This window comes from Mytilus edulis, chromosome 4 (genome assembly GCF_963676685.1).
Source record: "Mytilus edulis chromosome 4, xbMytEdul2.2, whole genome shotgun sequence".
Classification (NCBI taxonomy): Eukaryota; Metazoa; Mollusca; class Bivalvia; order Mytilida; family Mytilidae; genus Mytilus; species Mytilus edulis.
In genome coordinates this window covers 74,063,303-74,091,255 of record NC_092347.1, presented here as the reverse complement: position 1 = coordinate 74,091,255, position 27,953 = coordinate 74,063,303, and the positions used below count along the sequence as shown (strand labels likewise).

The 27,953-nt window shown below is 31.9% G+C and overlaps 1 protein-coding gene across 1 annotated transcript; it reads right to left on the bottom strand.

Moving 5' to 3' along the window:
• Positions 1 to 2,705: 2,705 nt before the first annotated feature.
• Positions 2,706 to 23,420, bottom strand: LOC139520476 (E3 ubiquitin-protein transferase MAEA-like). The gene is made up of 9 exons (XM_071313126.1): positions 23,308 to 23,420; positions 19,424 to 19,606; positions 18,280 to 18,483; positions 14,766 to 14,888; positions 13,947 to 14,023; positions 9,359 to 9,470; positions 8,029 to 8,162; positions 6,948 to 7,143; positions 2,706 to 6,353 (listed from the first exon to the last, which is right to left on the bottom strand). Exons 1-9 carry the CDS (start codon positions 23,344 to 23,346, stop codon positions 6,252 to 6,254), a joined length of 1,170 nt encoding a protein of 389 aa, XP_071169227.1. The 5' UTR covers positions 23,347 to 23,420; the 3' UTR covers positions 2,706 to 6,251.
• Between the last annotated feature and the right edge of the window lie 4,533 nt (positions 23,421 to 27,953).

The following is a 27,953-nucleotide window of genomic DNA, read 5'->3' as shown; positions in this document are numbered from 1 at the left end:
ATGGACTAGTTGATAACAATTGCCATAGTCCTGATAATTCAGGACATTTTAAGAAAATGCGGTAGGTTAAATCTGATTTTAAGGCTAGGTTTCACAAAGTGCATGACTGAATCTCTTACAAGAGTATGATATACAAGATGTGTTGATATTTCACAAATAACCCTGTGCAAAGGAAATTAGGTGTACTCAATGGCAAAAGTATTTCAATCACTAACAACGAAAACACTGCATATACCCAGTTAGCTTCATATCTTGGGAAATATCAAAAGAAAAGTAAAGTAAACTACAGGCTCTGAAAGAGCTTTGTGCATCTCAACAATGGACACTCTCCAACATTGTAGACTAGAATATAATTCATAAACAAATCTCTATTTTGTTGATCTTGTATCATATTTTTCTGTTTTTATTCACTCGTCATTTTCATTAGTTTTTGCGGGTTCGACGACTTACAGAAAAGAGCGACGATTTACAGAAAAGAACCGAAAAGGACCAAAAAGGACCAAAAAGAACCGAAAAGGACCGAAAAGAACCGAAAAGGAGATCAACGTTTTTTGTAATCGAAGAAAATTAGCAAATTGCAAATTATATAAGTCTATTAAAAATGAAAGGATATTTTTGACAAAAGTTTATCATTAGGTTTTTAAACCTTATACTGCGACAGGACTACATATAATAACTTACTGTACATGTGAAAAATTATAGGTAGGGTCGGATGCCTAACTTATGGAATAGAAAACATAGAACGGACAAGAACATATAAGATATTTATTCATTACTGTCAAACAATCGTTCTACGTTAATTGTATTTATAAGCTAAGTGTCATTATTTTGTCCAATCTCGGTCGCTAATTCATTTCGAACATTACAACAGTTCCTTATATATATTTTTTTGGAATGTGCATATATATTCCATTCATCAGTGAATACATGTATATAAAAACAAGGACATTCGTACAATCGGACAAAAAACAAAAATAAAACAAAATATCGTGACGGAAAACTTTACAGTAGTTATTGAATAAATACGAATATTTCGTTCTTTTTTTTTGTGTTTGTGTATGTGTATTACATGAGGAAGGTAATGCCCTTTACCGTCAGGCGTCAAACGGTCATTTTCCGCTACCGTAAGCGTCAAATGTATAATTTTTTACCGTGATTTGTCAAAATATCCTTATCGTGATTCGTCCGATGTCTTAAATAATTATCGTTACCGTTATTTTTGGGAAAAAATAGCGTGATTCGTCAAATTCAGCTGATTTTTTTATCGTCTAAAAGAAAGTGTACATGTTATCGTCATTCATTAAATATTATCGTTAACGTCTTTGGTTAACATTTTTACCGTTATACGTCATTAAGGTACCCCCTTCCTACCCTGATCTTACATGTTAAATGAAAACACATTAATTGTTACTTTGACACGTTAAACCTGTCAAGGATTTGAATTCTTCAAGGAAAAGTCCCGCTATCTCCATGCACAAGTTTCTCTATAGATACATATACTAGCACAGGCCAACATTTATTTTATCACCATCTGACATCGTTTCGCTAATGTACATAGCTGTTTTAAATGGTTTATAAGATAAAATTATTAGAAATCAACAGGCCATTAACTTTTTCACACACTTTAATCTATACCTAATAAAGAGTAAACAGTTATCAGTTATACCGAAAGTGGGTGCGCTATTCATTTATCTATATTTCCTGAAAGACGAAATGAAATGACTGTGATGTGCACAACATTTATAATATGTAGATAATGATGAATTTTTTTTTTGATTTATCTCCTTTTATTCACATGTAGCCCAACGTTTTATACAGTAAATTGAATTAAGAAATTGAAACGAACCAGGAATATCTTAAAGTTTGCCATGGTTTACATGTAGCAGGAATTGAAATTTTCTTCAAATGTTTTTTACAATTCTATTTTCTTTTAAAGCAAGGAAATGACATTTTGATTTTTTTTTAATTTTTAAATGCCTTAATCTGATACAGGAAAATCTAACTCTTTTTGTAAGTCTACATATCACTATAAATGTTCAAAATAAATTTGAACTATACATTTCTTTATTACGAGGGGGGAAAATTGGTGTATATATATTAAATAATAATTTATATGTATGCTCTTTTCGGTTCTTTTCGGTCCTTTTCGGTTCTTTTTGGTCCTTTTTGGTTCTCTTCGGTTCTTTTCTGTAAATCGTTGCTAATTTCTGTCAATCGTTGGACCGGTTTTTGCCCTTTGTAAATTAGACAGAGTAGTTTAAGAAAAGAAGATTTTTGTGGAAGTTGATGGATGACAGAGACCAAGTGATGAGAAAAGCCTTTCTGCCATGTGAACTTAAATAAACAAAAACATTTGTATTTCCATCCAATTTTCCAAGCCCGAAAGCTACAATTTTATCAAAAGTTTGTCTAACTAAATAAAGCCTGTCATTCCATGCAAGAAGGTAATAACATAAGCAAATCCAAAACTCAAGTCAATATCTACAGAGGTCAAGCAATCATTTGAATTTTGAAGCATCAAAAGAGAGACATGGATAACATAATGTACTTCAGGCAAATAGTGGCATGTGGTATCAACAAATAACTGTGAAATTCAAAATGAATATTTGGTTAAGGACAGTCCAGAAAAAAATCAATAGTGGAACATACAAATAATGTTCATTTTGGTATTAAAATTTGACACAAAATAAAATAACAAAAAGTAATCAATTCATGAAGATTTATTAACAAAACATTACATGCTTTATCAGTTTGGAAATGTTTTACCCAGTATGTCAAATTTAATTGTCTACTATACTGTTTTTTGTACAAAAACATGACATTGACTGGACAGGATGTGATGCCATTCTGCCTTTGCAGTGTGATAAAAAATTGACCAAATTGCAGTAAGAAACATCTATCCTACTGCTAAGTAGGAAATTTTGTGGGAAGGGATAATAATTGAAATGTTTGCCTCTCTTAAATTAAATTTGATTGATCCAATCAGCAAATTGGTAAAATCATCATTTGACTGCAACATATTCAGATATTGAGATATAAGCAACACACCATTATATATATATTTAATGCACCAACATATTAAGTAAAAACTGATATTTTGTTACAGTAAGTATTCTTAAAAAAGTGTACAATATATGTAATTATTTGATATTTCCCCCCCCCCCCCCCCCCCCCCCCCCGACGCATTTACATTATTTATATAGAAACAGCTCATACTGGATTAAAGCATAACCATACCAATTTTGGATTTCTTTATTTTTCAAGTCCCAACCCAATAGAGCTATAATAAAATAACTCTTCCCCATATCTATGTTTTAACTAAACTTACATTAACATAGGACAAGCATTTAGCGTATCATTGCCAAAAGTAAACTCTAATATTTAGTTATCGGACTCCTTAAGTAAAAAAAGGCCTCTCACATAGAACTGCTTAAATATCATGCATTCCAGTCAAATGCAATAATCCATACCTTCCCATAATGATTTACAATTGATTTGATCTAGATCTGATAGCAGAACTTAATGACTAGATTCACATAAATATATGTTATCAAAAATTGAACATAAAATGTAAAATGCAGCTTTAAAAATGTAAACATTTGACCCAGCAAATATTATTGTGTGATAAGTGGTTGATTGTAGTATGATTTACATCCAGTGGCATTGATAAATAAATATTATGATTACAGAGATGCAACTAATCGTCGGACCTGTCAGACCTAAGGGGCAGAATTTATGCAGGTCCGGCAAAACTCGTTGCTGTGCAGGACCTGATGGCCGTCAATATTTTAGTCTGCTTGGGTCAGCCAAAACTTAATTCCCCGTCGCTCCTGGCAGAGTATTTTGTTTATAAAATTGTGAATTTACAACCACGTTGCATGATTAGATAGAACAACATTCAAGGCTTCGATTACATAATAGAAATCGGGAGTTCAAAAACTGTTTTAATGATAACTATTATAGCCTGACACCTTCCAAATATCCTTCCTTAAAAAATAAAAATAAAACCTTTTGCAGTATAAATTTCAGTTTTGAAATCGTATGTTTGACATCGTTAATTTATTGAAATATTTATATCAAACGCAGTTATTTAGTTGTAACAGAGAATACACACCATTGGTTTGAAAAATGACGTAACTTTAACCTCCGTAGCAGAGTTCAAAAAATCTATGGGTCACTGAATATTCACAATATATTTTATTTTTTAAACTTTTCTTTCAAATTAGTTTTAATCCAGAAAAAAGTAAAAACATTGCCTGACTGTACCTTAAGTTGAATATCTATATCCAAATTCAATTAATTAAAGCTGTAAATCCATGATCACAAATTGAATGCTTTGTTTAGAATTGTTGAAAGCCATGTGCTTTTTAGCGGGAAAATTCGGGAAACCCCTTAACAGGAAACAGTTACATTTCATTGTTATTTATAGACATATTACAAAGTTTTTACATAGATTATTTTGAGTGAAAATATAGGTCTGGCAGAAATGTGATGGGTCTGGCAAAACTTCGTACCCTGTAGGCCCCAATGTCTGACAGGAAAAAAAAACTGTTTGCATCTCTGAATCTGATTATGTCAAAATGATTCCATTCTATAAATATATATGTATACATGGTATATGTATACCAAATTCACTTGTTTCATATCTTATTTTGTATTGAAATAATATAACATTACTTTACCTGGCCTTAAATCAGAGTTGTTATATTATATTCAACTTCACACTAAAATGCTATATGTTTGGAGCTCATTTGGTATTGAAGAACAGATTTTTTTGTTGACTAATCAAAGACTGTTACTGATTTAATATCTGATAACGGAAATTAGTTGTTGAACACAGATTTTTACATCAGATATCAAATTAATTAAAGCCACTGGACTGATGCATGAATAATGAATGGGTCCTGTCACCTTTATCTTACTGCACAAAGTTAGAATATCCACTTGCACACAAAACAAAATGGCTGTGTCTTTTGTGAGTTGGATGTGGACATGTATGTAGTGATTACACTGATACTTTGTTCAAACATACAAAAAATATGAGCAATACATAAACATGCAACCAATCTATACACAAACATAAACAATTAAGAAAACTTAGACTTAAACAAGTAATCAGACTGTTGGTACCAAACATTTTACCAAATTGTTCAAATGAAAATCAACAGTAGGTCAAACTTTACTGATGTTAATCACTGTTGACCATAAATGTACATTTATTCATTGGTACAAAACTAATCATGTTTCCTTGAAATTATAGTTTTAAGACATTGCAGACACCAAAACAATAGAAAACTTGTTGTACAAAAGTTATTTGGTCTGTGTTAACACTATTTCACTAAAATTTACAAGAACTGTACTATAACACTTCATACAGTGTTTACCCAAAAGGTCAAATGCATGGTCATATTGGTGGTGCCCCATCCATTAATTTAAGTACAAATCCTTATAAATTTAAAACTCCCTATTACTCTTTATAAGTCCTCTTCCTTCAATACTCATTACCACCATTCTTTCAAACATCATCCTTCTAAATTATAAAGAAAACACTGACTTTTCATAAAGGATAAAGACTCATTATAATACCTTGTTACAAAGTTCTCACAAGCAAGTTTTACACAGTTGTGATCCAAATCTCCTATGGCATCCTGTCTTAACACAAAAAGGTTTAGTGTATGACTATCACAGATAGCAGCAAGCTAATGTAAAGTTTTACCTAGAAAGAACATTTTGAGTCTACAACTCTTTCTCACTGGATGATAAATATTGATGGTTAAGAATCATGCAAATATTCATGCAAATAAAAATCTGTCTACATGCTTATTCATGTAATCTGTTACTCAAAATGAATCACAAATTATGCTTTAAAAGCAAAACGATATACAATAGTCAATGAAAATGAAAGTTAAATGAAGAAAAAAATGATTATAATGCAATACATATTAGATTACATTTATATTTCATGTACATCACGTCTTTATATACCAAACATCGCAAAAAAAATAAGTGTTCAATGTCTGAAATGAATCTGTAACAAATGACTAACAAATGAAGAATATAATGAATTATGCAATATATATAAGATTTCATTTACATTTCATGCATCAAGTCCTTTTATACCAGACATCTTCAGACATAAAAATGTTCAACATGTGAACTGAATCTATGTCAAATGTTCAACATATCACATAAGAAAAATATTTTTCTGTTTCATTTATTGTGGAATATCTCTCTTGTTCATGAGCAAACAATCACATGACAAACACTTTCTCTGTTTCGTCTATATGGAATATCTCCTTTGTTCGTGGACAAACAATTCTACCATCATTACCATCGGCCATCTCATTTAGTGACTGTAAAAAATCAGAATAATTATTCTATAATTATTATGCAAGGATTTTAAAAGTTTATTCTGTAATAGATTTTCAAGTGATTTTATTATAAACAAGTTGAACTGTTAGCTACTGCTCATAGTTGATACACCTACACTTGGTATTTAGTTATCAGGAATTGAGGAGCAAAGGATGAGAAAATATAATCAAACGGTATATAATGCTCACAGTAATGTTGAAACTTAATTTTAAGTGCTCAAATTTGTAGTTCCTTAGAAAAATGTCACAAAAATTTCATACCCATCTCTGGATCAGTATGCGTAAGAATATACATGTATGAGTAAACAGTTAACAGGTGAAAACAGTGGGTTTCAAAATGAATCATGCATTATAGTCTGCTCACATGAAGTCTGAAAACAAATTACAGGAAGCTCTGTTTTGGTTCATGAGAGAGAGAAAGAGAGAATTCCATCATTTTTCAATGAGCCTTCCATGCATGTTTAAATTAAACAGAGGTTTACAGAATGGAAGGTTCCTTCGAAGAGTTGCATTGCATATTTTCAAATAATCAAAATAGTTTAAATTTTGCGAACCCAAATCTCAATAATCACTTACATTATATCCATAAACATGACCATTGGGTAATGCCATCGGTGGATTGTGTTCATTGAGAGCTTGACCAGAGATAGCACATATCAATTTAGAATTAGCACAGTGTGAGTATGGTAAGCCTTTCCCCAGTTCATTCAGCTGACAGTTACAGACTGGACAGTCAGAGCTTTTTCTCATTGCATGTTGCTTGTAACACATACTTGTTTCAGTTAAGATAAATTATGTCAAACATCATCTTAGATTATGAGTCACCCTATAGACCACTTTTGAGTTCATCCGTCATCGGTAAAAACTCGTCAATTATACGCGCCTTAATGACGTCATTTACCAGATTGAGGGGGTCGTCGGTATCCCTGGACTATTTACATTCATCAAGCGTCTTAGTGATCATTATTGTGCAGGATAAACTAGAAATAATGGTCGTTTTGTAGGTACTTAATGAAAATTCCCCAATGACAGCAGTGCCGGTTTTCAATTTTGAAAATTCAATTTGCCGAATAATTTGTACAATATAGAATTATAAATTTCCAACCACTCGCTCAACATTGGAATGGATGTGATGACGCCCCTAAACGCACAAATGACGTTCACTAAAACCAGCGTTTTTGACGGAAATGCATCAAACTCGAAAGTTGTCCATTAGGAGGAGGTAAACATGAATCAGGAGGTTAGACAAACATTTTTATAACCCTCCAAATCACGGTCAATCATGACCTTGGCTACAGTTGTTAAAAAAAAGTGATGAATAAATGGTTCATCTAATACAAGTCGTTACTTCCAAAATCTACTTTGTATTAATTATACTTTATGTGTGTAAACTCCATCTGAAATTTGTGGTGTGTTTCCATCATCTGCATTTGAACTTTGTTGGATAGTTGTCTCATTGGCAATCATACCACATCTCCTTATTTTTTGATTTATTGGTTTTTATTGTTTGCCAAAATAAATAGAAATTCACAAAACTTTGATTTAACTTAAGACTCGCATGAGGTTGTTATTGCTCTTCTCAAAAAATAATAAAATAAACAGTAAACATATTGGTTATTAAGCATATTATATAATATTATCATAGTGTAAAGGATACGGTGTTTTTAATGCTGAAAGACCTGCTTGTAAGGTAATCGTGAACACAGAATCTGTATTAAGTTGGTGGAGTTTGAAATTTTCAAATCTAAATTGTTTCACAAGGTCAGCCCAGGAATTCTCATCCAATAAGTCCTGTAATTACAAACATTATATAAATATTACACATTATCTTAAATTGTTCCATTAGCAATCAAATACAAAAAAGAGCATATTTTTTGTAACATATAAATGGGAATATGTCAAAAAGCCTGTCTGAGAAAATATCCAAATAAATTTGTAGAAGAAAATAAAATAATCAAGTAAAGGAATAAATAATATCAAGGTTCATACAGAAAGAAAAATTCAAAAGGATTTTTTTTATTATCAAAAATTGTTAATTGATTGAAAGTCACTGGAACATGACCTAAGGGGCCAGGGCCTTAAAACAGAAGTCAAACTTACATGCACTGATAGTAATGAACTTTATAGAAAATATCATTGACCAAATGGAAGTAGTTCATTCCAAACTAACTTAAGCAGAATATATGTTATTGAAAATTGCTGATTATTTTAAAAGTCACTGAACCATAGCCAGTAGGGAGCAGAGCCTCATAATAATCCCCTCACTGATATGAACTTATTGCAATTCAACTTCATACAAAATATCATTGATCTATCAAGTAGATCTATCCTATCACACTAACTCATGCAGAAAACTTTATATTGAAAGTTGCTGGACCACGACCTAAAAAGCAAGACCCAAAGTAGTTGTCAAACTGATATGTACTGATGGTAATGCAACTTTATATTAAATATAAATGATCTATCTTAAGCAGAACATTTAACAATTGTTAACGCCACCACCATGAAAAGCCATCCTTATGTCTTGCTGTCCTTCACAGGCGAGACAACTGCATAACAAATATCATTGACATTAAAACCAATAGTGGTTCCCCATAATTTGACCTAATTACAAACTAATACATTGTTGACAATGCAGCAGAGGCCAGAAACAGCATACCCATGTCTTGCTTTTTGACTCTGTCAAAGCTAGACTTAAATAACAAGAAATTTCACATATTTTGTAAGATAAATTGAAGAACAAGCCAGTAATGTTAACAGGCCTATAACTTTTTTATTTACTTTAATTTGTATGGTGATTTTGCAAAACAACTTTGATATTTCAAATATTCCTATGACACTCTTTATAACATGTATTAATTTCATTTGTATGGTAATCTAGAAAATCTCATTTTGACAACAATCCAAATAAAAAACAACATATAAGTTATAACAGTCCTATTTCTCTTGTAAAGTGTTCTTGAAGAATGATAAATCTAGCTACTCACCTTATAAGGTGATTTGGAAGAACATCCCGGGAATGCTAATAAACCCATTACTCTCTGAACCTCTGCCAGTTTTTGGTCATCTTCTAGTACAGAAAAATGTTTTCTTGCATGTCTAGAAGAATAAAAAAAGATTAGAGCTAATATCATAATGCTTGTAGAATGAAACTTTGTGGTTGGCTTGTTTGCTTTATTAGGTCTTTCCACTTTTCTGTGGAAAGCCTATTGTATTTGTTCTGATTATTATTATTATTATTTTTTTTTTTTCCGCCAAATTTTGTTCTTGCGATAAATGTTTGTTTCGCAATATGTCGCTTAGATTTTTTTCATATTGTATCGTATAGTTTATGCGCTTTTAAATTTCACCCTGCTAAGCCGAACCATTTTCTTTGTAAGAGTTATCTCCCTATTCACTGTTTGTCATGTGTGTGCATCTCCTTCGTAACAAAATAAGAAAGCGACAAAATTCTTTTGACAAATTGTTCGTTACATCCTCAGGAATTTTTGGCTAATTTGGATCGAAGCGATTCGATGAAATTTTATAGGAGTTATGTACCTTTACGGAATAAATTTGTCGGTATGTTTTTTTAACTCATAAACCGTTAACCCATAAACCGTTAACCGTATAACCCTGGAATGATTTTATTTGAGTCCCCTGGGTCCTAACTTAGAAAATTAGGTCAAGGTCAAAGGTCAAGGTCATATTTTAGATTTTCATATGTCTTTGATTTCCCTATAATTCTTGAATGGTTATAGATACAGAAAATTTAAGCAGTGAAAAATGTTCAGTACTTCAAGGGGCAACTTTGTTACTTTATGACTGTATTGGTTTTACCATTATGTAAGGGACATAACCCCCATTGATGGTTTATAAAAAGCCATTATTAGGCAAAACTTTAAACAAAAGGTCCTTGATCCATAGGGTCTTTTGCAATGACATTGTGAAGCAATGACCTTGACAAAGGTCACAAGGTCAAAGGTCAAGGTCATGTACATATGTGATTTGGGGCACGACTTGAAGAATTTATGTGTGTTTGCCAACCAACCAACCAATCATGATCAATCAATAATGATCAATCAACAAATCATGATCATGATCAATCAACCAATCATGATCATGATTAATCAATCAATCAATCATGTTTCCGTCTCATGTGTTTAATATAGGGTTCAAGATCTCCTTTGTTTCTTTTTCGCTGTTTCAATTGACCCTTTCCAACGTGTTTAACCAACCAACCAATCAATCAATCAATCAATCAATCAATCAATCATGATCAATCAATCATGTTTCCGTCTCGTCTCGTGTGTTTAATATAGGGTCCAAGATCTTCTTTGTTTCTTTTTCGCTGTTTCAATTGGCCCTATCCAACGTGTTTAACCAACCAACCAACCAACCAACCAACATACCAACCAACCAACCAACCAACCAATCAATCAATCAATCAATCAATCAATCATGTTTCCGTCTCGTGTGTTTAATATAGGGTCCAAGATCTTTTTTGTTTCTTTTTCGCTGTTTCAATTGACCCTTTCCAACGTGTTTAACCAACCAACCAACCAACCAACCAACCAACCAACCAACCAATCAATCAATCAATCAATCAATCAATCAATCAATCATGATCAATCAATCATGTTTCCGTCTCGTCTCGTGTGTTTAATATAGGGTCCAAGATCTTCTTTGTTTCTTTTTCGCTGTTTCAATTGGCCCTATCCAACGTGTTTAACCAACCAACCAACCAACCAGACTTGGGGTAATTGTAATTGTAATCGTTAATCAGCTGTAATTGATTACAATTTTTCAAGTAATCAGTGTAATCATTAATCAGCCAAAAATCTGATTACATGTAATTTAATTTAATCAATTACTTTTCAAAATACCCTGTAATCGTGATTACTTTTTGATTACATTCTGATTACAATGAAAAAATTTCTAAAATTGTGTTTTTGGTCATTAAATGAACCTCTTTGTTCATATTTGATAAATTTTTAACATACTAAAATGGTTTGGTTACTTTAAGCTTGTCTACTTCAGTTAAAAATAAACTGTTACAGTATTGAAAAGTCATCATTAGCCTAAGCAGAGACATATAATACAATTGTATACCTTTTATCTTGGTAAAAGATATTGTACATACATGTATATTCATCATTTAATGATCTTCATATTAATATTTGATAATAACTGTTATATATTCAAGTAATACTTTTCTTTAAACCTGAATTATAATCTTTTGTTAATTTTTGTGATTTTTGTCAACTTTGAATTGACAGGTAGGAGACTAATTAAGGTTTGTTTTTATTGTAATTACCAATTGAGTATAGCTGTAGGGAAATATATGTGATAAAAGATAAATCAGACATGAAAATTTATCTAATTAGCACAAACTAAATTAAAAGTTGGACAAATATGTTGTTTAAACTTTTTTTGGTATTTGGACTGGACCTGTAAAATGCAATAGTTTTTAGTACTTTAATACATATTGTTTACAATTTGATTAAACATTTCTATTAAAATTTAACATAGTTTTAACTGGTACAAATGTAACTTTATTTCATCCATATTTAAACTTCCATAAACTGCAACTTGGAATACATATAAATTATGAAAGAGGTCAGAAGACAAACAAAAAAACTCTTGATTATGATATATCTTTATTAAATTTAATTCAAAATAATTTAGAGAAAATTGGTGATAAAGTGTAATGTATATATATATATATATGTAGTGAAATTTGGTGTTTATTTAAATAGATGACGTTTAATTTGAAGTTATCATTTTATAATTGAACCAAATAAAATATGTTCTCAAAAATGCTATAGTTATATTAAACGTTTATTCATCCACATCATTCAAAATGTTTTGTATTTAAATTCATTGTAATCAGATGTAATCATGATTACTTTGCCAATGTAATCATTAATTTAATCAGATACTTTCAGAAATGATGTAATCATTAATTTAATTTAATCGTACAAATGACAAAGTAATTGTAATTTAATCAATTACATTGAAAGTAATCGGACCCATCTCTGCAACCAACCAACCAATCAATCAATCAATCAATCAATCAATCAATCAATCAATCATGTTTCCGTCTCGTGTGTTTAATATAGGGTCCAAGATCTTTTTTGTTTCTTTTTCGCTGTTTCAATTGGCCCTATCCAACATGTTTTACCAACCAACCAACCAACCAACTAATCAATCAATCAATCAATCAATCATGATCATGATCAATCAATCATGTTTCATGAAAAATTGAAATTTAATATTGTTCTTGCGTCACTTCTGAAAAAAAAATCCACATGTACTCTGAAACTACAAATACAATCGACCTCAAAATTTGCAGTCAGCAGGGCATACATGTACTAAAAGTTTATAAAAAAACTTGGTGCAGATATCTCTCAAAGCTTTTCCTAGAGAAAAGAAATTGCAATGCCGTAAAAATTGCTTGCTAGGTCCGTAAATTTCAGTAAAAGCCTACAATAAAATGTCCGCTCCGAGATTGAAATACTAATCTGTGTTACAAACAGGTGCTGAAAAATGTACATTATCAGAAAATAATCAATAAATGTGTTTTAAAGTTACACCGGATCAAATAAATCCAAATCATGCACTGCTTGTGAACTGTCATCAAAATGTCAATTTCCTACAATGACAAAAGAAATTACATTGTGTGCATTCCGTCTCTATACATGTTGCCTGTTCAAAGTCCCCACCTAAAAAGAATTAAAAAGACTATCTTTTCGTTATTATAAACCCGTGTCACGTGATGTGGCGCGCGCGCTGTACCTAAAAAAATAAAAGAAAAACTTTCCAAACTAAACATGAAACTTCTCCGGTAACAATAATATAGACCCCATACAGAAACAAACAAACAAACAAACAAACAAACAAACCCCCCCCCCCCCCCCCCGCCCCAATTCAATTAATCTTAAAGGGGGAAAGACCCCCTACAATTGCTTTTTTAAAGCAATTGATTTATATTTTGTATAAATGTTTGCTTAGAAATCTGCAAACAATTTAAAAAGGAGGAGTTAAACCTGAATACATTATATTTAAATTTGATTGGATGTTATCCTGGAGGTTAGAAATCTAAATATAATGTATGATACAGCTTATTAATATTGTTTGTAGATGTTGAACTTTTTCAAAATGAAGGGGCCTGATGTTTTTTACACAGGGTTTTCTGATCAACTCCTCTATCAGGTTATAGTTTTGGTTTAAGGCAGTTTATGATGAAATTGTGGTCATTTCAATTTGAAGCTCAGTATATAATATATGCAAAATTAGGCTTTTGTTCTGGATTTCTTGGTTTACTGAACATGGAAATGTAAAAGTGCAAGCAGGGCAAGTTTCTTATGCACACTAATTCTTGTTTTTAATGTTTCAAAAAGATTAAAACTTTTTTTTGTTATCTTAAAAAGATTTTGTATTAGTATATGACTGTATATATCATCCTAGTTAGTTATTATAGTGTTTCATATGTTGTCAGTGGAACGCTTTGCACCAACTCTCATGGTGCAGTTACTTATATCAAACAGTTTTTCTTCTAACCCATGCTCTAGATAGAAAAACATCTCAACTTACTTTACTGCTTCTAAACATCTGCTGTTTCTTATGTGTTCTATAAACTCTTGTTTTCTTAGTTTAAATTCTAAGGTACTCTGCAAAGAAACAAGTATAAAGAAAATAAATATTTTTTTATCAAACTATACAAGTTTTAATACAATGTGTGACTGGTGTTGTCCTTGTGAGGTTATAAGTGTAAACATTGAGTATGGAAATCCAAATTTTAAGTGATTTTGATTCAGATAACACTGCCAAGTGAGGATTAATATTACGTTTTGCAAGGATGTGTATCTTACAAATGCAACAACATCATTTTAGTCCAAATGTGTGACATATGTCTTCCAGATAAAAATAGTCGTTACAGCAGATTCCATTGAGTGTGTAGCCAAAGGTAATATCTTTGGTTAGCTTGCTTGTTAGCTGGACCGTGAAGTCATTGTTAGGTTAGGTAAACTACCCTACTTTAAGAATAGACTAGTCTGACAAAAAAACAATCGATCTGTCTGTTGGACTATTCTACTTCGAAAGGAGGGTAGTATACCTCACCTAATAATGACTTCACGGTTCAGCTAACAAGCTATTACCTTTCACTACACACTCAATGGAATCCGCTGTAAAAATGCCAGAGAGGTTGGTACTCTCGCTACATGATGCTTTGATTTAACCTTCCTATTTCCAAGCAAGCATGTTGGCATATTTTTATATTCCACCCAACAGACAAAATGTATAAAAATTGTAAACCATGAAGTCTATGATATGAGGACCTTAATTGCATTTACCAATCTATAAACATGATAAATGAATATTGATTAAATTATCTAAATTAAGAAAACTTACTTTCATTTTCCTCAGTTTGTTTTTATTTTCATAACACCATGTAAGACAAGGTACCACTTCTTTTCTTTGTAAAGATTCTTCGATCTTTTTTGAGGTCAGGAAAAGCTCAATATTTGTCAAATCCTGAAATATAATTCAATATTAATGTATTTCAAATTTTTCCTTAAAAACACATGTCATGAGAGACATCATTTATTTTAAGAAGACAAATAAACTCATATAACCTAGTGAACTTAGGTTTGCTCTCGATATATACATGATATAGGGTGATAGTAGCAAAATAAAATGCCCTGATGTTTTAAAAGCGAATTTCACTTTCTGCAACTACCAGGTTTATGTAGTTGTGGCTGTATACAGACCAATTCATACTAGGGTAGTATACAATGATTACAACGAAACATCATGTCTATTCCAACATGACATTGATTATGATATGTGACTATGAATAACTCTAGGTCCAAATTAACAAATAGAAGTAAAGGCATGAGCTAATATTTTCTGAAACAAGTTAAAATCAGTAAAACGGAAAAAGAACTCAAAACAGTTTGACTAACGTCCTTACCGAGTAAAGACACTGTAGAACACAATGTATATTGCTATTAAAAAAAATTTGGAAATTTGATGTGCTAATTAGTTATAACTCGTCTGGTATTTACTTTAATGCTTTTAAGTTGAAGATGTAACAGTATATCCCTTCTTTATTTAAAAAAAAAAAAAATGTTTTTTCTGGGGAGGGGAGTAGGGTGGGGGGTAGATACAGAACTTAAAAAGCGGAACAAAGCTGCATTTGGATAGATGTAATTTTATAAGACTCAGTCTCAATTGTGATTACCCACAAAAATTCAAAATCAAAGAGCTGAAAGCTCTGAAGAAAAATGACGCCACTGTCTCTAATATTGGGATAGTTTTTATGCAAGTCTTGATTTTCACATACCGTAATTAGTTTAACAATGCAACATGTCTCGTAAGCATATAATTGATATTCGTATATGTGTGTGTGTGTGAAGTGAAGGTGACAACTGGCTGTTTTTTAAGACAAATGAATAGGTCAAGACTACCTGAATTGTACAAATAAATACCGTAGAAAGGCTTGTATATTTCTCACTGGTACATAGTCTGAATCCGGGTCCGTTCGCGCCCACTCATGTTCGCCCCTTTCACTTTCACACCCTACATGTTCGCACCCAATCTTAATTGGTTTTGTGTTTAATAACTCTGTAAGCAAGTGTTTTCTTATAAGTATAATTGTTGTCATTGTCTCAAAATAAAGTGAGACAGCATTTTTTTTTGTGTTGAATAAATCTTAATCATGTTTTAGATAGCGTATTGTTAAAAGTTATAATAATCCTTTCTAAATAAAGTGGTATTTTGTCAACGTTTTATTTTGTGTTGAATAACTCTTAATCATGTTTTGGTCAGTGTATTGCTATAACTTTGTTTCATTGACTTCTTTCAAAATGAAGTGAGATTCTGACTATGTTTTTTTCTGTGTGTTGAATAGATTTTATCATGTTTTGGTTATAATAGTGGATTGCTATATTTTGGTTCCTATATTTTATTGTTTCGTTGTTTCAGATCAAAGGGACCAAGCTGTTAAAAACAATTATCTTTTGTGTTTTTCCTTAAAAATCTTCAATGTTTTACTCATACCAAGCTATAAATACATTCAGTATTTACACCAAAGCAATTTAAAACAACAATCATGATTTTCCAATTATTCAACTTGAATTTGAATTAAAATTGGGTGCGAATGAGTAGAGTGCAAACGGACCTTGGGTGCAAACGTGCGAGGTGCGAACGTGTAGGGTGCGAAAGTGTATTGGGCGCGAACAGACCTGATACCACATAGTCTGAACCCCCTTCTCCCACAAAATATTAAGTAAATAATCTTTTTGTTACTGTTATCAAAGGTCTAATGAAACTCAGGTAATTTCAAACATTTGTCAAAGAATTCTAGTCAAACCGGCACCTGGTTAAATTGGCACCTGGACAAATCAGCACCTGGTTAAATCGACAATTCGTCACCCATGTTAAATATAAATTTTAACAGTATTTTAAGCAAAAAGAGTAAAAAATAAGTAAGGGGTTGCCAGAATTTTTTTCAGTATTTAAGCAAAAAGAGTTAAATACTAACTTTCACATTTTTGGGTGTTCATGTACATTTTGTATATATTTATTTTTCTCAACTTAATGACTTTTTTGGTGTATTTTTAATGATATATATATGAGTAGTCAAAATAATTATTACGTCTGGCAAGGATTTTTAATTTTATTCTGGGACACCTTTCTATGACCGCAAGGCTATGTTAATTTTTTTCTGGGACGCCTTCCTACCAACTTCATAGGAAGACATCACAGAAAAAAAATAAAATAGCCTTGCCAGACGTCATAATTATTTGGACTAATACATGAGATATAGGATATGTTTATGCATTATTTAAACCAGTTGAGCATTTTACAGGATTGTTTGTTTAATGCTTTTTAAACTTTACTGAAAAAACACCTTAAATTTGCTTATTATTTGGCATGAAAGTTTGATTTATTGAAAGGGACTCATAGTTTTCCATTTTATTTTAATAATTGTCTAATTGTTAAAACAACAGCTTGGGTAAGGGCTTCGTTGTTTACCTTTATACACAACAACATATTCACTATGTACTTGGTAACAGTTATTAATTAATTGAATAGAAAATATTATAACAAATATTATTGGATGCTGAATTGACGTCAAATAGGTGCCGATTTGACTTAGATGCCAATTTAACCAGGTGCCGACTTGACTTGTACGTTTCAATTCCTCTGCGATCGTTTGCGGTATTTTCTTGAGAAAAACCTATTTTCCATCATCAAAGAGAAGAAGAAACTGCTTGAAAATGATTCTGGAACGCTTCATGATTGTTAAAATAAGTTAAATTCACTCAAAAAACAATTTTAAAACTTGCGATGTTTAAACAGGAAGTTTCAAAAGCATGTGTAAAAGAAGAAATTAACCGGTGAAAGTGGAAATCCGTACATAACAGATATCACTATAGTACGACTTTGAAAGCAAAACAGTTCCATCCTTTTGTAAAACAGTCTTTAATATACCTATCACATTAATGTTTGAAGGGTCTTAAGCTTATTCAAACCATAAAAGTCGGTATGAAACACCAAACCGGAATGAACAATAACCGATTACGTTTTGTAGTTTACAAATTCTAAACTGGTTCCCGTCAAACTACAACACTTTGTTCGAGTGTAGTGGAATACAAGCAGAAACCAGTTAGTTTGTAAACTGGTTCCTGGCTGATTACTACACAATGACCTCTCATACATAATGATAACACAAGCAAATTTCAGTTTGTATAGAAAATAGTAAATACGAAACCAAGCGCGGTAGGCAGAGAAATGTAATGAAGTTCAGGTCGCCAGTAATGGAACAATGACTGCGTCATTTTCCAATAAAAAAATGTCATAAACAATGATGTCACATCTGCAGATCACTTGATATATAGGTACAATCATAATATTATACCTCTATTTCAGATTGCTGAGCCAGTTTGATAGCTGTGTTGTAAAACCCAGCTCTAAGAAAGTATTCAACCAGCATTCTGTCTAATCTCTTTTTGTGCCATAAAGGTTTAGTATGAGGGTGAAGTAATTCAGCTTCTTTAAGGTGATCTACTCGTCTCTTTATTACTCTGGCTGCTTCAAGCTCTTCATTTATACTCTCGTCAGCCTATGACATAAGAAAGGTTTTCTAAATATCTAATTACAAAATGTACTATGTATCCTAAGCTATTTAATCATGTTTGTAATATATTTTTCCAAGGCAACAATTGGAAATCATAAACAAAAACAAAGTCAACAACTTATCATTTCCAGGCAATTGTCGCTGCAAATGTAAGTTGTGTAAAAGACTTACACTTGGAGAAGAGCCTTGGAAAAGACTAAGCACAAACCTTGCTGATAGCGAAAGATTTGTGTATGTCAGGCGGTGAAATATCTTTGGTAGTGTGTTGAAGATTTTAACCATAATCTGTCAAGTTACAAACTAGATATTGGTAAACAGTCATATGTTAATCAGTAACACTCACAAAACTTGTGTCACATATTTACTTCACTTTAAACTCAAAAGCTAAACTGAACTGTACATGTACCGATCTCTGCAATTTTTAAAGAATTATTTATTTTAACACATGTAGTTGTTTGCTGAGTTTGACTTTTTCTTTTAGACACTTTAAACATAAATGGGTCTGTGGCCTTCTCATTGACTCTCAATCCCTGACTTTCACTAAATTTAATACAGTTATATATAAATGACATCCTCAGTCTTTACATTTAACTTTTGAATCTACAGGCCTGTAGGCTACATGTACATGTAGCTGAATTTTACGTAAAACTTAGTTAGATTCAATGGCCTGTAGATGATTTTTGCAGGCCAGTTTGCATTTTTACAAGACTTGGCTGGTTGAGCACAAAGATAAGGCTATTTAATTTTCTCCAGTTGGTATAGTCTACACACCTAATATTTTATTAATTTTAATGGATTGACCCATTTGCAATGATATAATAGTTTGTCATAATTTAATTTTGTGAACTTTTTGGGGGGTTGCTGTCACATTGACATTCAATCCATATTATATGTTTATTCATAATAAAAAAAACTTAATGATTACCTTTCTTTTCAAAAGACAAAGTTTTTCTACCATATTATCTATTACTCTGGACACATCCTTTATTTTCTTTTTGTCCTCTAGACAGGCCTCAATGTCACTGCTAGCTGTATGTACATGTGAGATTTCTCTGTCAATTGTCTTCTGTGCTGAACGAAACTTCTTATTCAATATTTCATAAGGAACCTGCAAAAAATCATTTCATGCTAATGAATAAAATTCACATAATTTTAAAGATGAAATTAACCACATTATTGTTTTTCTTAGTTTACCTGTACGCCTTTTTGTTTGCTTTTTTTGGTGTGTTTTTTTTTTTATATATTCAAATTAAGTAGCATTTATTACATGCAGATTAAATTTACTTCTTTTACTGTAATGAGGAACGGAACTGAACATTTAAATAGAAAACTATGTTCTTTATTATCATTATTTTTTTACCGGTACTACATATATGAGTGTTTTTTTGGTTGTAGGTTATGGTTCACTTTCTGCAATATGTCAATTTTATTATCATTATTTTTTTACCGGTACTACATATATGAGTGTTTTTTTGGTTGTAGGTTATGGTTCACTTTCTGCAATATGTCAATTTTATTATCATTATTTTTTTACCGGTACTACATATATGAGTGTTTTTTTGGTTGTAGGTTATGGTTCACTTTCTGCAATATGTGGCCTTCAATTTCAACAAATCTAAACAACCTACAATTTGGTTCATGATCTGAGGATAATAGGAATAATTTAGGCACAAGCTACGGTTATATGAAAATGTAACCATAATACAACCAGATGCTCCACAGGACACAGCTTTATACGACCGCAGAGGTTGAACCCTGAACGGTTGGGGCAAGTATGGACACAACTTTCAAGCTGGATTCAGCTCTAAATTTGGACTGTGATTAAATAGTTGAGACAGCATAGGTTTCTGACACAGAATGAATGTGGTCTAATGAACTTAAAATGTTTGTTTTGCCTTTGAGCAATTTACTATGCTGTTGAATATTAATCCTCTCAAAAAAATTGAAGAAATAGCAATAACTAATCATTTAAATACATCATAAAATATTAAAATGTAAAAAAAGTGCTTGTTATCACTGAATGGTAAAGATTGTTTTAATTTATCAGTTGGTAGTAAAAGTGAATATACATTGTATATTGTATAAAACAATAATTTAAGTTGATTCAACTACTATTCTGGACAAAGAAAGATAACTCCAATCAATTGAAAATTTCTTGCTATTGCACAATATTGTGCAATTAGATATTTCTTGCTATTGCACAATACTGTGCAATTGAAAATATTTGCTATTGCACAATACTGTGCAATTGAAGATTGTAAATTTCTTGCTATTGCACAATACTGTGCAATTGAAGATTTCTTGCTATTGCTGAATACTCTGCAATTGAAAATTTCTTGCTATTGCACAATACTTAATATAATAATTTTGGATCCTGATTTGGACCAACTTGAAAACTGGGCCCATAATCAAAAATCTAAGTACATGTTTAGATTCAGCATATCAAAGAAGCCCAAGAATTAAATTTTTGTTAAAATCAAGCTACATGTTAGTTTAATTTTGGACCCTTTGGACCTTTATGTTGACCAATTTGAAAACGAGATTAAAAATTAAGAATCTACATACACAGTTAGAATCGGCATATCAAAGAACCCCAATTATTCAATTTTTGATGAAATCAAACAAAGTTTAATTTTGGACCCCGATTTGGACCTTAGATTCAGCATATCAAAGAACCCCAAGGATTCAATTTTTGTAAAAATCAAACAAAGTTTAATTTTGGACCCTTTGGACTTTGATGTAGACCAATTTGAAAACGGGACCAAAAATTACATACACATAAACAGTTAGATTCGGCATATCAAAGAACTCCAATTATTCAATTTTTGATGAAATCAAACAAAGTTTAATTTTGGACCCTTTGGGCCCTTTATTCCTAAACTGTTGGGACCAAAGGGTCCAAAATCAATCCCAACCTTCCTTTTGTGGTCATAAACCTTGTGTTTATATTTCATTGATTTCTATTTACCAGTACTTATACTAAAGTTATTGTGCGAAAACCAAAAATAATGCTTATTTGGGCCCTTTTTTGGCCCCTAATTCCTAAACTGTTGGAACCAAAACTCCCAAAATCAATCCCAACCTTCCTTTTGTGGTCATAAACCTTGTGTCAAAATTTCATAAATTTCCATTTACTTAAACTAAAGTTATAGTGCGAAAACCAAGAAAATGCTTATTTGGGCCCTTTTTGGCCCCTAATCCTAAAATGTTGGGATAAAAACTCCCAAAACCAATCCCAACCTTCCTTTTGTGGTCATAAACCAATTGTGTTAAAATTTCATAGATTTCTATTCACTTTTACTAAAGTTAGAGTGCGAAAACTTAAAGTATTCGGACGATGACGACGACGCAGGACGACGCCAACGTGATAGCAATATACGAAGAAAAATTAAAATTTTTGCAGTCATATAAAAATTATTGTTACATTGGAGACTAATTGCCGGAATGCAGGGCTGGGTAAAGAAGTGATTAATTATGAATATAACAATAATAATTTTGTCTGGGGTTACATTGCATTATTGTTACATTAATGTAATCCAATGTACGTATACCCTGGAATTGATTATATGTACCAAAATAAAACTTTTATTTGAATTTAAACATATTGCATACAATTTTTATTTACAATGACAGTTTCTACAAATCCAGTATGTTGTTTAGGCAGCAACCATTTGATTTTCTGGGGGGGGGGGGGGGGGGGGGGGGGGGGGGGGGGCTATGGTTTTTTTTGGAAAAAAAAGTTTGTTTCCAGTTTTTGGAGAAAAAAATAATTTGTTTTTGATTCTGAGAAAAAAAAATTGTTTGTTTCACCCTCAGCTGCCACTATATGTAATGCTAAAATTGAAAGAAAAAAATTGTTTTCGACTTGTCACGAAAAAAATAAAAAAAAAATTCCAGAAAAAAAAACCATAGCCCCCCCCCCCCAGAAAATCAAATGGTTGCTGCCTTAGGGAGCATGTTTTATTTACAGTGGATTGGGAAAAAAGTTATTACAACTTATAATAATCACTTTCCACTTTGCGGGTGCGAGTGCTGCCTTGTAGCGGCAAGCCTGCTTTTTTTCGAAAAATCTGCAAGGGTGTCTTTAACGTGCAACAGATATGGCTCTCTCTTACCACAAGGCAGTAGTTTATCATGACCTTCTGACAGACTACCATCATTTCTCGAGACCATACTCGCAAATAGTTTCAAGGGAGAGCCTGTTTTATACTGACACATTTTGGTGATACTACTCGAGGCAGCAATCACAAACAAGTGATGCAGCAATGTACATGTCTGTATTGCATATTGGCATACTGTACAATTCCATTCTGCACTATCCCTTATGAAGTTAAGAAACTTTCAATGTCTGTCATGCTTCAGGTGAAAAATATTTTAATACTCGAGATTGCGATGTTCATATTTTCGTCCAATCTTTTTGTTGGAAGCATGTGAGGTAGAACCTCTATTATTTACATAATTTTATTGATAGAACTTCCAATTCGTGTGCAATAATTTATAGTGCCAAAATATGTTGATTTCATTCTTTTTTTTTAATTTCCTTGTATGCTTTAGAAATAACCTGAGCCACAACCTAAAATCTAAAATATTCAGTTATAAAAAAAAGTTTGCGCATATAATTATATCTACTATTCCAATGTGAAAATGTACTTCAAGCAGTTTGACCCGATTAAAAGAAATAAAATCTTAGGCTAGGGTCAATTTTCACTTTTCGTGATCATTCTCCTTAGTACAGAAAATGTAAATTACACTGTGACTGTTACAAAATCTTTAATGAATTATACTACAAAATATCTAAATGAAACAAACTTTCAAAGTTGGGTGTTCCAATGCTTTTATGTCTGCCATTCTGTCTTGTTGAAGTTCTGTTCTGTCTGTCTTGATACGTTATGACTGGTTTATTCTTACTCAAAACGAGCCAAGTGATGTAATTGCGCAGGAAACCAGTCGTTTTAGTTTGTCAACATTGGTGTTCTAAAAAACGACTAGGGTTTCAATAAAAAAAAAATATACACGCAACATCCCAAAGTAAATAAGTCTAGATTGTAAACCATGTCTGGCATTTATTTTCAAACAAATTTTCAAATTTGACCAAACACTTCTGAAAACTACGAAATCATAATAATCTTAAATATGTGATTAATGTGAAATTTAATTTCAAGGCTTGTCAGTTCAAGGATTTGTACATGTTGTATAGTCTCACTATACAAATCCTTGGCTTGTTATAAAATTATGTGAATTTTTTTTCTAGGCCGGTGAAAAAATGTCCCTTTAGAACGTCAGTTTGTTTGACAGTTCCTTATATTAATTCAAACCTAAAATGTAATTGAATAAAGAAACAACTGTGATTAGTTTTAAATGATAAAAGTCTGATATAATTTTTCTAGGAAAAAAAGTCCGGGTGTAAAATCCAATAGTTTAGCTAACGTCACGGTACCCAAATTGCACTGAGTGCCGAAATTGCACCTATTCAACCAAAATAGCTGCAGATATCTTACAAGTTTTCCTTGAACTAAACCATTTGTAATTTTATGATTTGACACTATTACGTCTTTTAACATAGGTGAGCATTTTTGAGCATGTTTAGATATATACAAAAATTTCACAGAATACCAACAGATGAACCATTCAATTAAAAAATAAAACATGTCATGTTTAAAAATTAGCAAATTGAATATGTTACAAGCTTCCATTTCTAGAAATAAAAAAGAAATATTAAGCATAGTTTAATGTCAACTTGTTTTAAATATTTGAAGAAATAGAACAACTTTTATTCAAATTTTAAGGATGTCAGTGACTTTACTAGATATAGGAAGATGTGGTATGAGTGCCAATGAGACAACTATCCATCCAAATAACAATTTATAAAAGTAAACTATTATAGGTCAAGGTACGGCCTTCTACACGGAGCCTTGGCTCGCACTGAATAGCAAGCTATAAAGGGCCCCAAAATTACTAATGTAAAACCATTCAAACTGGAAACAAACGGTCTAGTCTATATAAAAAGCATGGATGCAATTTGGGTACTCCTCATAACAAAAATTAAATTCTAAATTAAAATATTTATTGCCGTATTACAGAATCATGGGTCGTTTGGATGTCGGTTCAAGTCCAATTTTCTATGATTCACTATAGTGTTCAAAATTATATTGGTGTAACTTTATGGTAAATAAGGATCGGCCTACAAAATAACACAGAATAGAAACTTTGGTCTGGATCATAAAAAAACGTAGGTGAAACTGAGACTACTATAACAGTATTATAGTAGTCTCAGGGTGAAATAACTGTCAAAATAGGTGCAATTTGGGTACCTCACGTTATGATAAATATATTAATACATAGGGTAATAGTTCCAGATCTAAGTAAGATAATTAAAGATTAATGTTGAACAACGGTTACAAATATTGAAACATAACAATTAAACATTCATTTCGGTCTACATGTGAAGGATTTCTACCAGTACAAAGAATTTACCTAGTAAAATTAATGTCATGGATCGGACCTATTACCTATATGAATTTGAAGGAAAAAATATAAAACAACACGTTTAATAATTTATTGCGTCCGAAGCGCTTTTCTGGATTTACCTTCATCAGGAACGCTCAAAGGCCAAACATTTGAAATCCGAAGATGTATAAGTACCGAAAATCGTTGAAGAGTGTTATATGTTAAAAATACCTAAAATATAGCCAAATTCATCTAAAGCCAACTTTGCCTGAGGGAGTTGAAACCTTAGTTTCATAATAATTTCAAAATTTATAAACGGACAATTTTAGTAAAGTTTGTTTAATCATGTCAGTACCGAAGCACTGACTACTGAGCTGACGATACCCTCGGGGACTGATAGTCCACCAGCAGAGGTATCGACCCAGTGATGTAAAAATATAAAACAACACGTTTAATAATTTATTGCGTCCGAAGCGCTTTTCTGGATTTACCTTCATCAGGAACGCTCAAAGCCAAACATTTGAAATCCGAAGATGTATAAGTACCGAAAATCGTTGAAAACTTGGGAAATTTGTCTGAGGACATTCATAATACTTTCTAAAATACTAGTAAACTCTGCATGCAATCTTGGTCTTTTGACTAGTAATTTACAAGGACTTATTTATCTATTACAAAAATACAATTGCATACTAATCTTTATGAGCCCTCTATTATAGCTTACTGATCGGTGTAAGCCAAAGCTCAAAGTTAAAGGCCGTACTTGAACCTATAAGATAGTTTACTTCATTGTGACTTGGATGGAGAGTTGTCTCATTGACAGTCATACCACATCTTCTTATTTCTTTATAATGTAAACAATTTGTCTTGTTCATTAACTGACTTCATGTCGCCAAGAAATCATATTTTTTATACACGAGAAGATATTGACGTATAGCTATTACTATATGTTTCCAGAAAAGAAAAAGAAAAATGAAGGCACTGCACTTTTTTGGGTTATATTACAAAGTAGGTAAATGTACTCTTTTAGGTAACTCACTATATATGATATCGTTCAAGACACAGCGATTAAAAACATTTTGAAAAAAGGGACCAAAATATCGTATACCATATAAATGAAAGTATGACTATTCCGTTCTGATTGATATATACGTTTAACTTAATTAATAGTACATATTGACTATCCTTCATTAAAAAAAATAGGCATACTACCAATGCAGTGGCGGATCCAGAACTTTTCCTTAGAGGGGGCGCTCCAGTCATGCTTCAATGATTCCCTATATAATCAACCAAATTTTTCCCACGAAAGGGGGGGGGGGGGGCGGGCCCCCAGGGCCCCCTGGATCCGCCTATGTAATATAACATAGAATTATCTTTTTGGCTAGACATCAACCATCAATCTTTTGAATCTTAAACCTTCAGCACCCTAGCTATATACACAAACACATACAGACATAGTAGATGCCTAACAAAATAAAAAAAAATCGTATTTGTTTATATCCTCTACTGTAAAATCCCTACATGATTAGGAATTTTGAATAATTGTGGCCATTACACGCAGATTTGAGAGTACTCAACATTACTGGAAGCCAGTTGATTGATTGATTTTTTTACATCCAGTGTCAAATATTTATGCAAGTTCAGAACGGTTGATTTTTTTTTTCAATAAATACAACTTGGAGCTAGGTCCTTTAATAGGTGTCGTCCGGGACGAAGGTCTGGAAATTTAAAAATGCCATGCATTTGAAAATGAGGGATTATTGGATAGGAGCAAAAATTTTGCCTTTCAGTAGACCAACTGAGTTGGTCTACTGAAAGGTAAAATTTTGGCAACTACGAACTCCTCAAAGAGTTGCATTCTCTCTGCAACTAGGCATCGGATTTAATGTCCTCATTCTGACCAGACGTGACTGCGTATTTTTACATCCTGCACAGCCAAACGGACGACCAACTTTGGCAAGTTGGGTGAAAACAAAGTGGAAAGCTAGTTGAAAACTAACAACAACTAATTAAAAAAACTCATGTGTCTAAGTTGAGGTTCATTCAAGTTTTTGTTGATAGAAGTAAAATGTTCTGAACCAAAGTTCTAGTTTATAGTTTCTATATAAGTTAAAATCGTAAAAACATTCGAATTCTATCCAATATTCCATTCACTAAGGACGAGAGACTAGTGTACACATGGCATTCGATAATAAAAGAGTTTTGACAACTTCACCGGCTTTCATCTACAGATAACGTTGTTTATTATTTTTTTTACTAAAAAAAAATATTTGTGGAAAAATTATGTGTAACGGCAGCTACGCCCCCTGCACAATTCACAATTTTTTTATTCTGTTTTCTGTGAACTGTTGTATTAATGTAGGTGTTTATTAATATTCGAAATGTACTAGTATATTATTTATTTATGTATTTCTCTGTCCTGAATGTTCCCTGCTGCATTTATTTATGATATACAAAATTAATGTATTTCAGTCATGCATATATATTATGTTAGTTATACGTCTTTGAGTCATGTAATATTGTTAATTTAACAGAATGTTTTATATTACCAAATATACTACTGTTATCTTTATTTACACTTTGCTGTGTGGTCATTGCTGTAGCTCAATATCATATCACCATTGTCACAAGTTAAATCGAATAAATTTCAGCGGTTAAGAAGTGAAGAAGTGTATGGCGCAGTACGAATGGGAAACGAAATAAAAACAAAGAATCTATCAAGGGGTTAGAATGTTGATCTATCGTATAAACTAAAGATAGTAAATAATATTAAATCGTATCACAATTTAGCAATATGATCAATATGTGAAAGCTTTAAACATAACGAGAGTTAAAATGGCGGGAAATAGAGCGTCCTCAAGTAGATTTCGAACGCAACCTAATAATAAAATAAATAAAAAAAACATATTTATTTATTTTGTTTATTTTAGTTTATCATTTGCATTCAAATTGTATGCAAAAATAAAATTTTAAAGGATATTGGATAAAATGTTTGTCCTCCGAGATTGTGC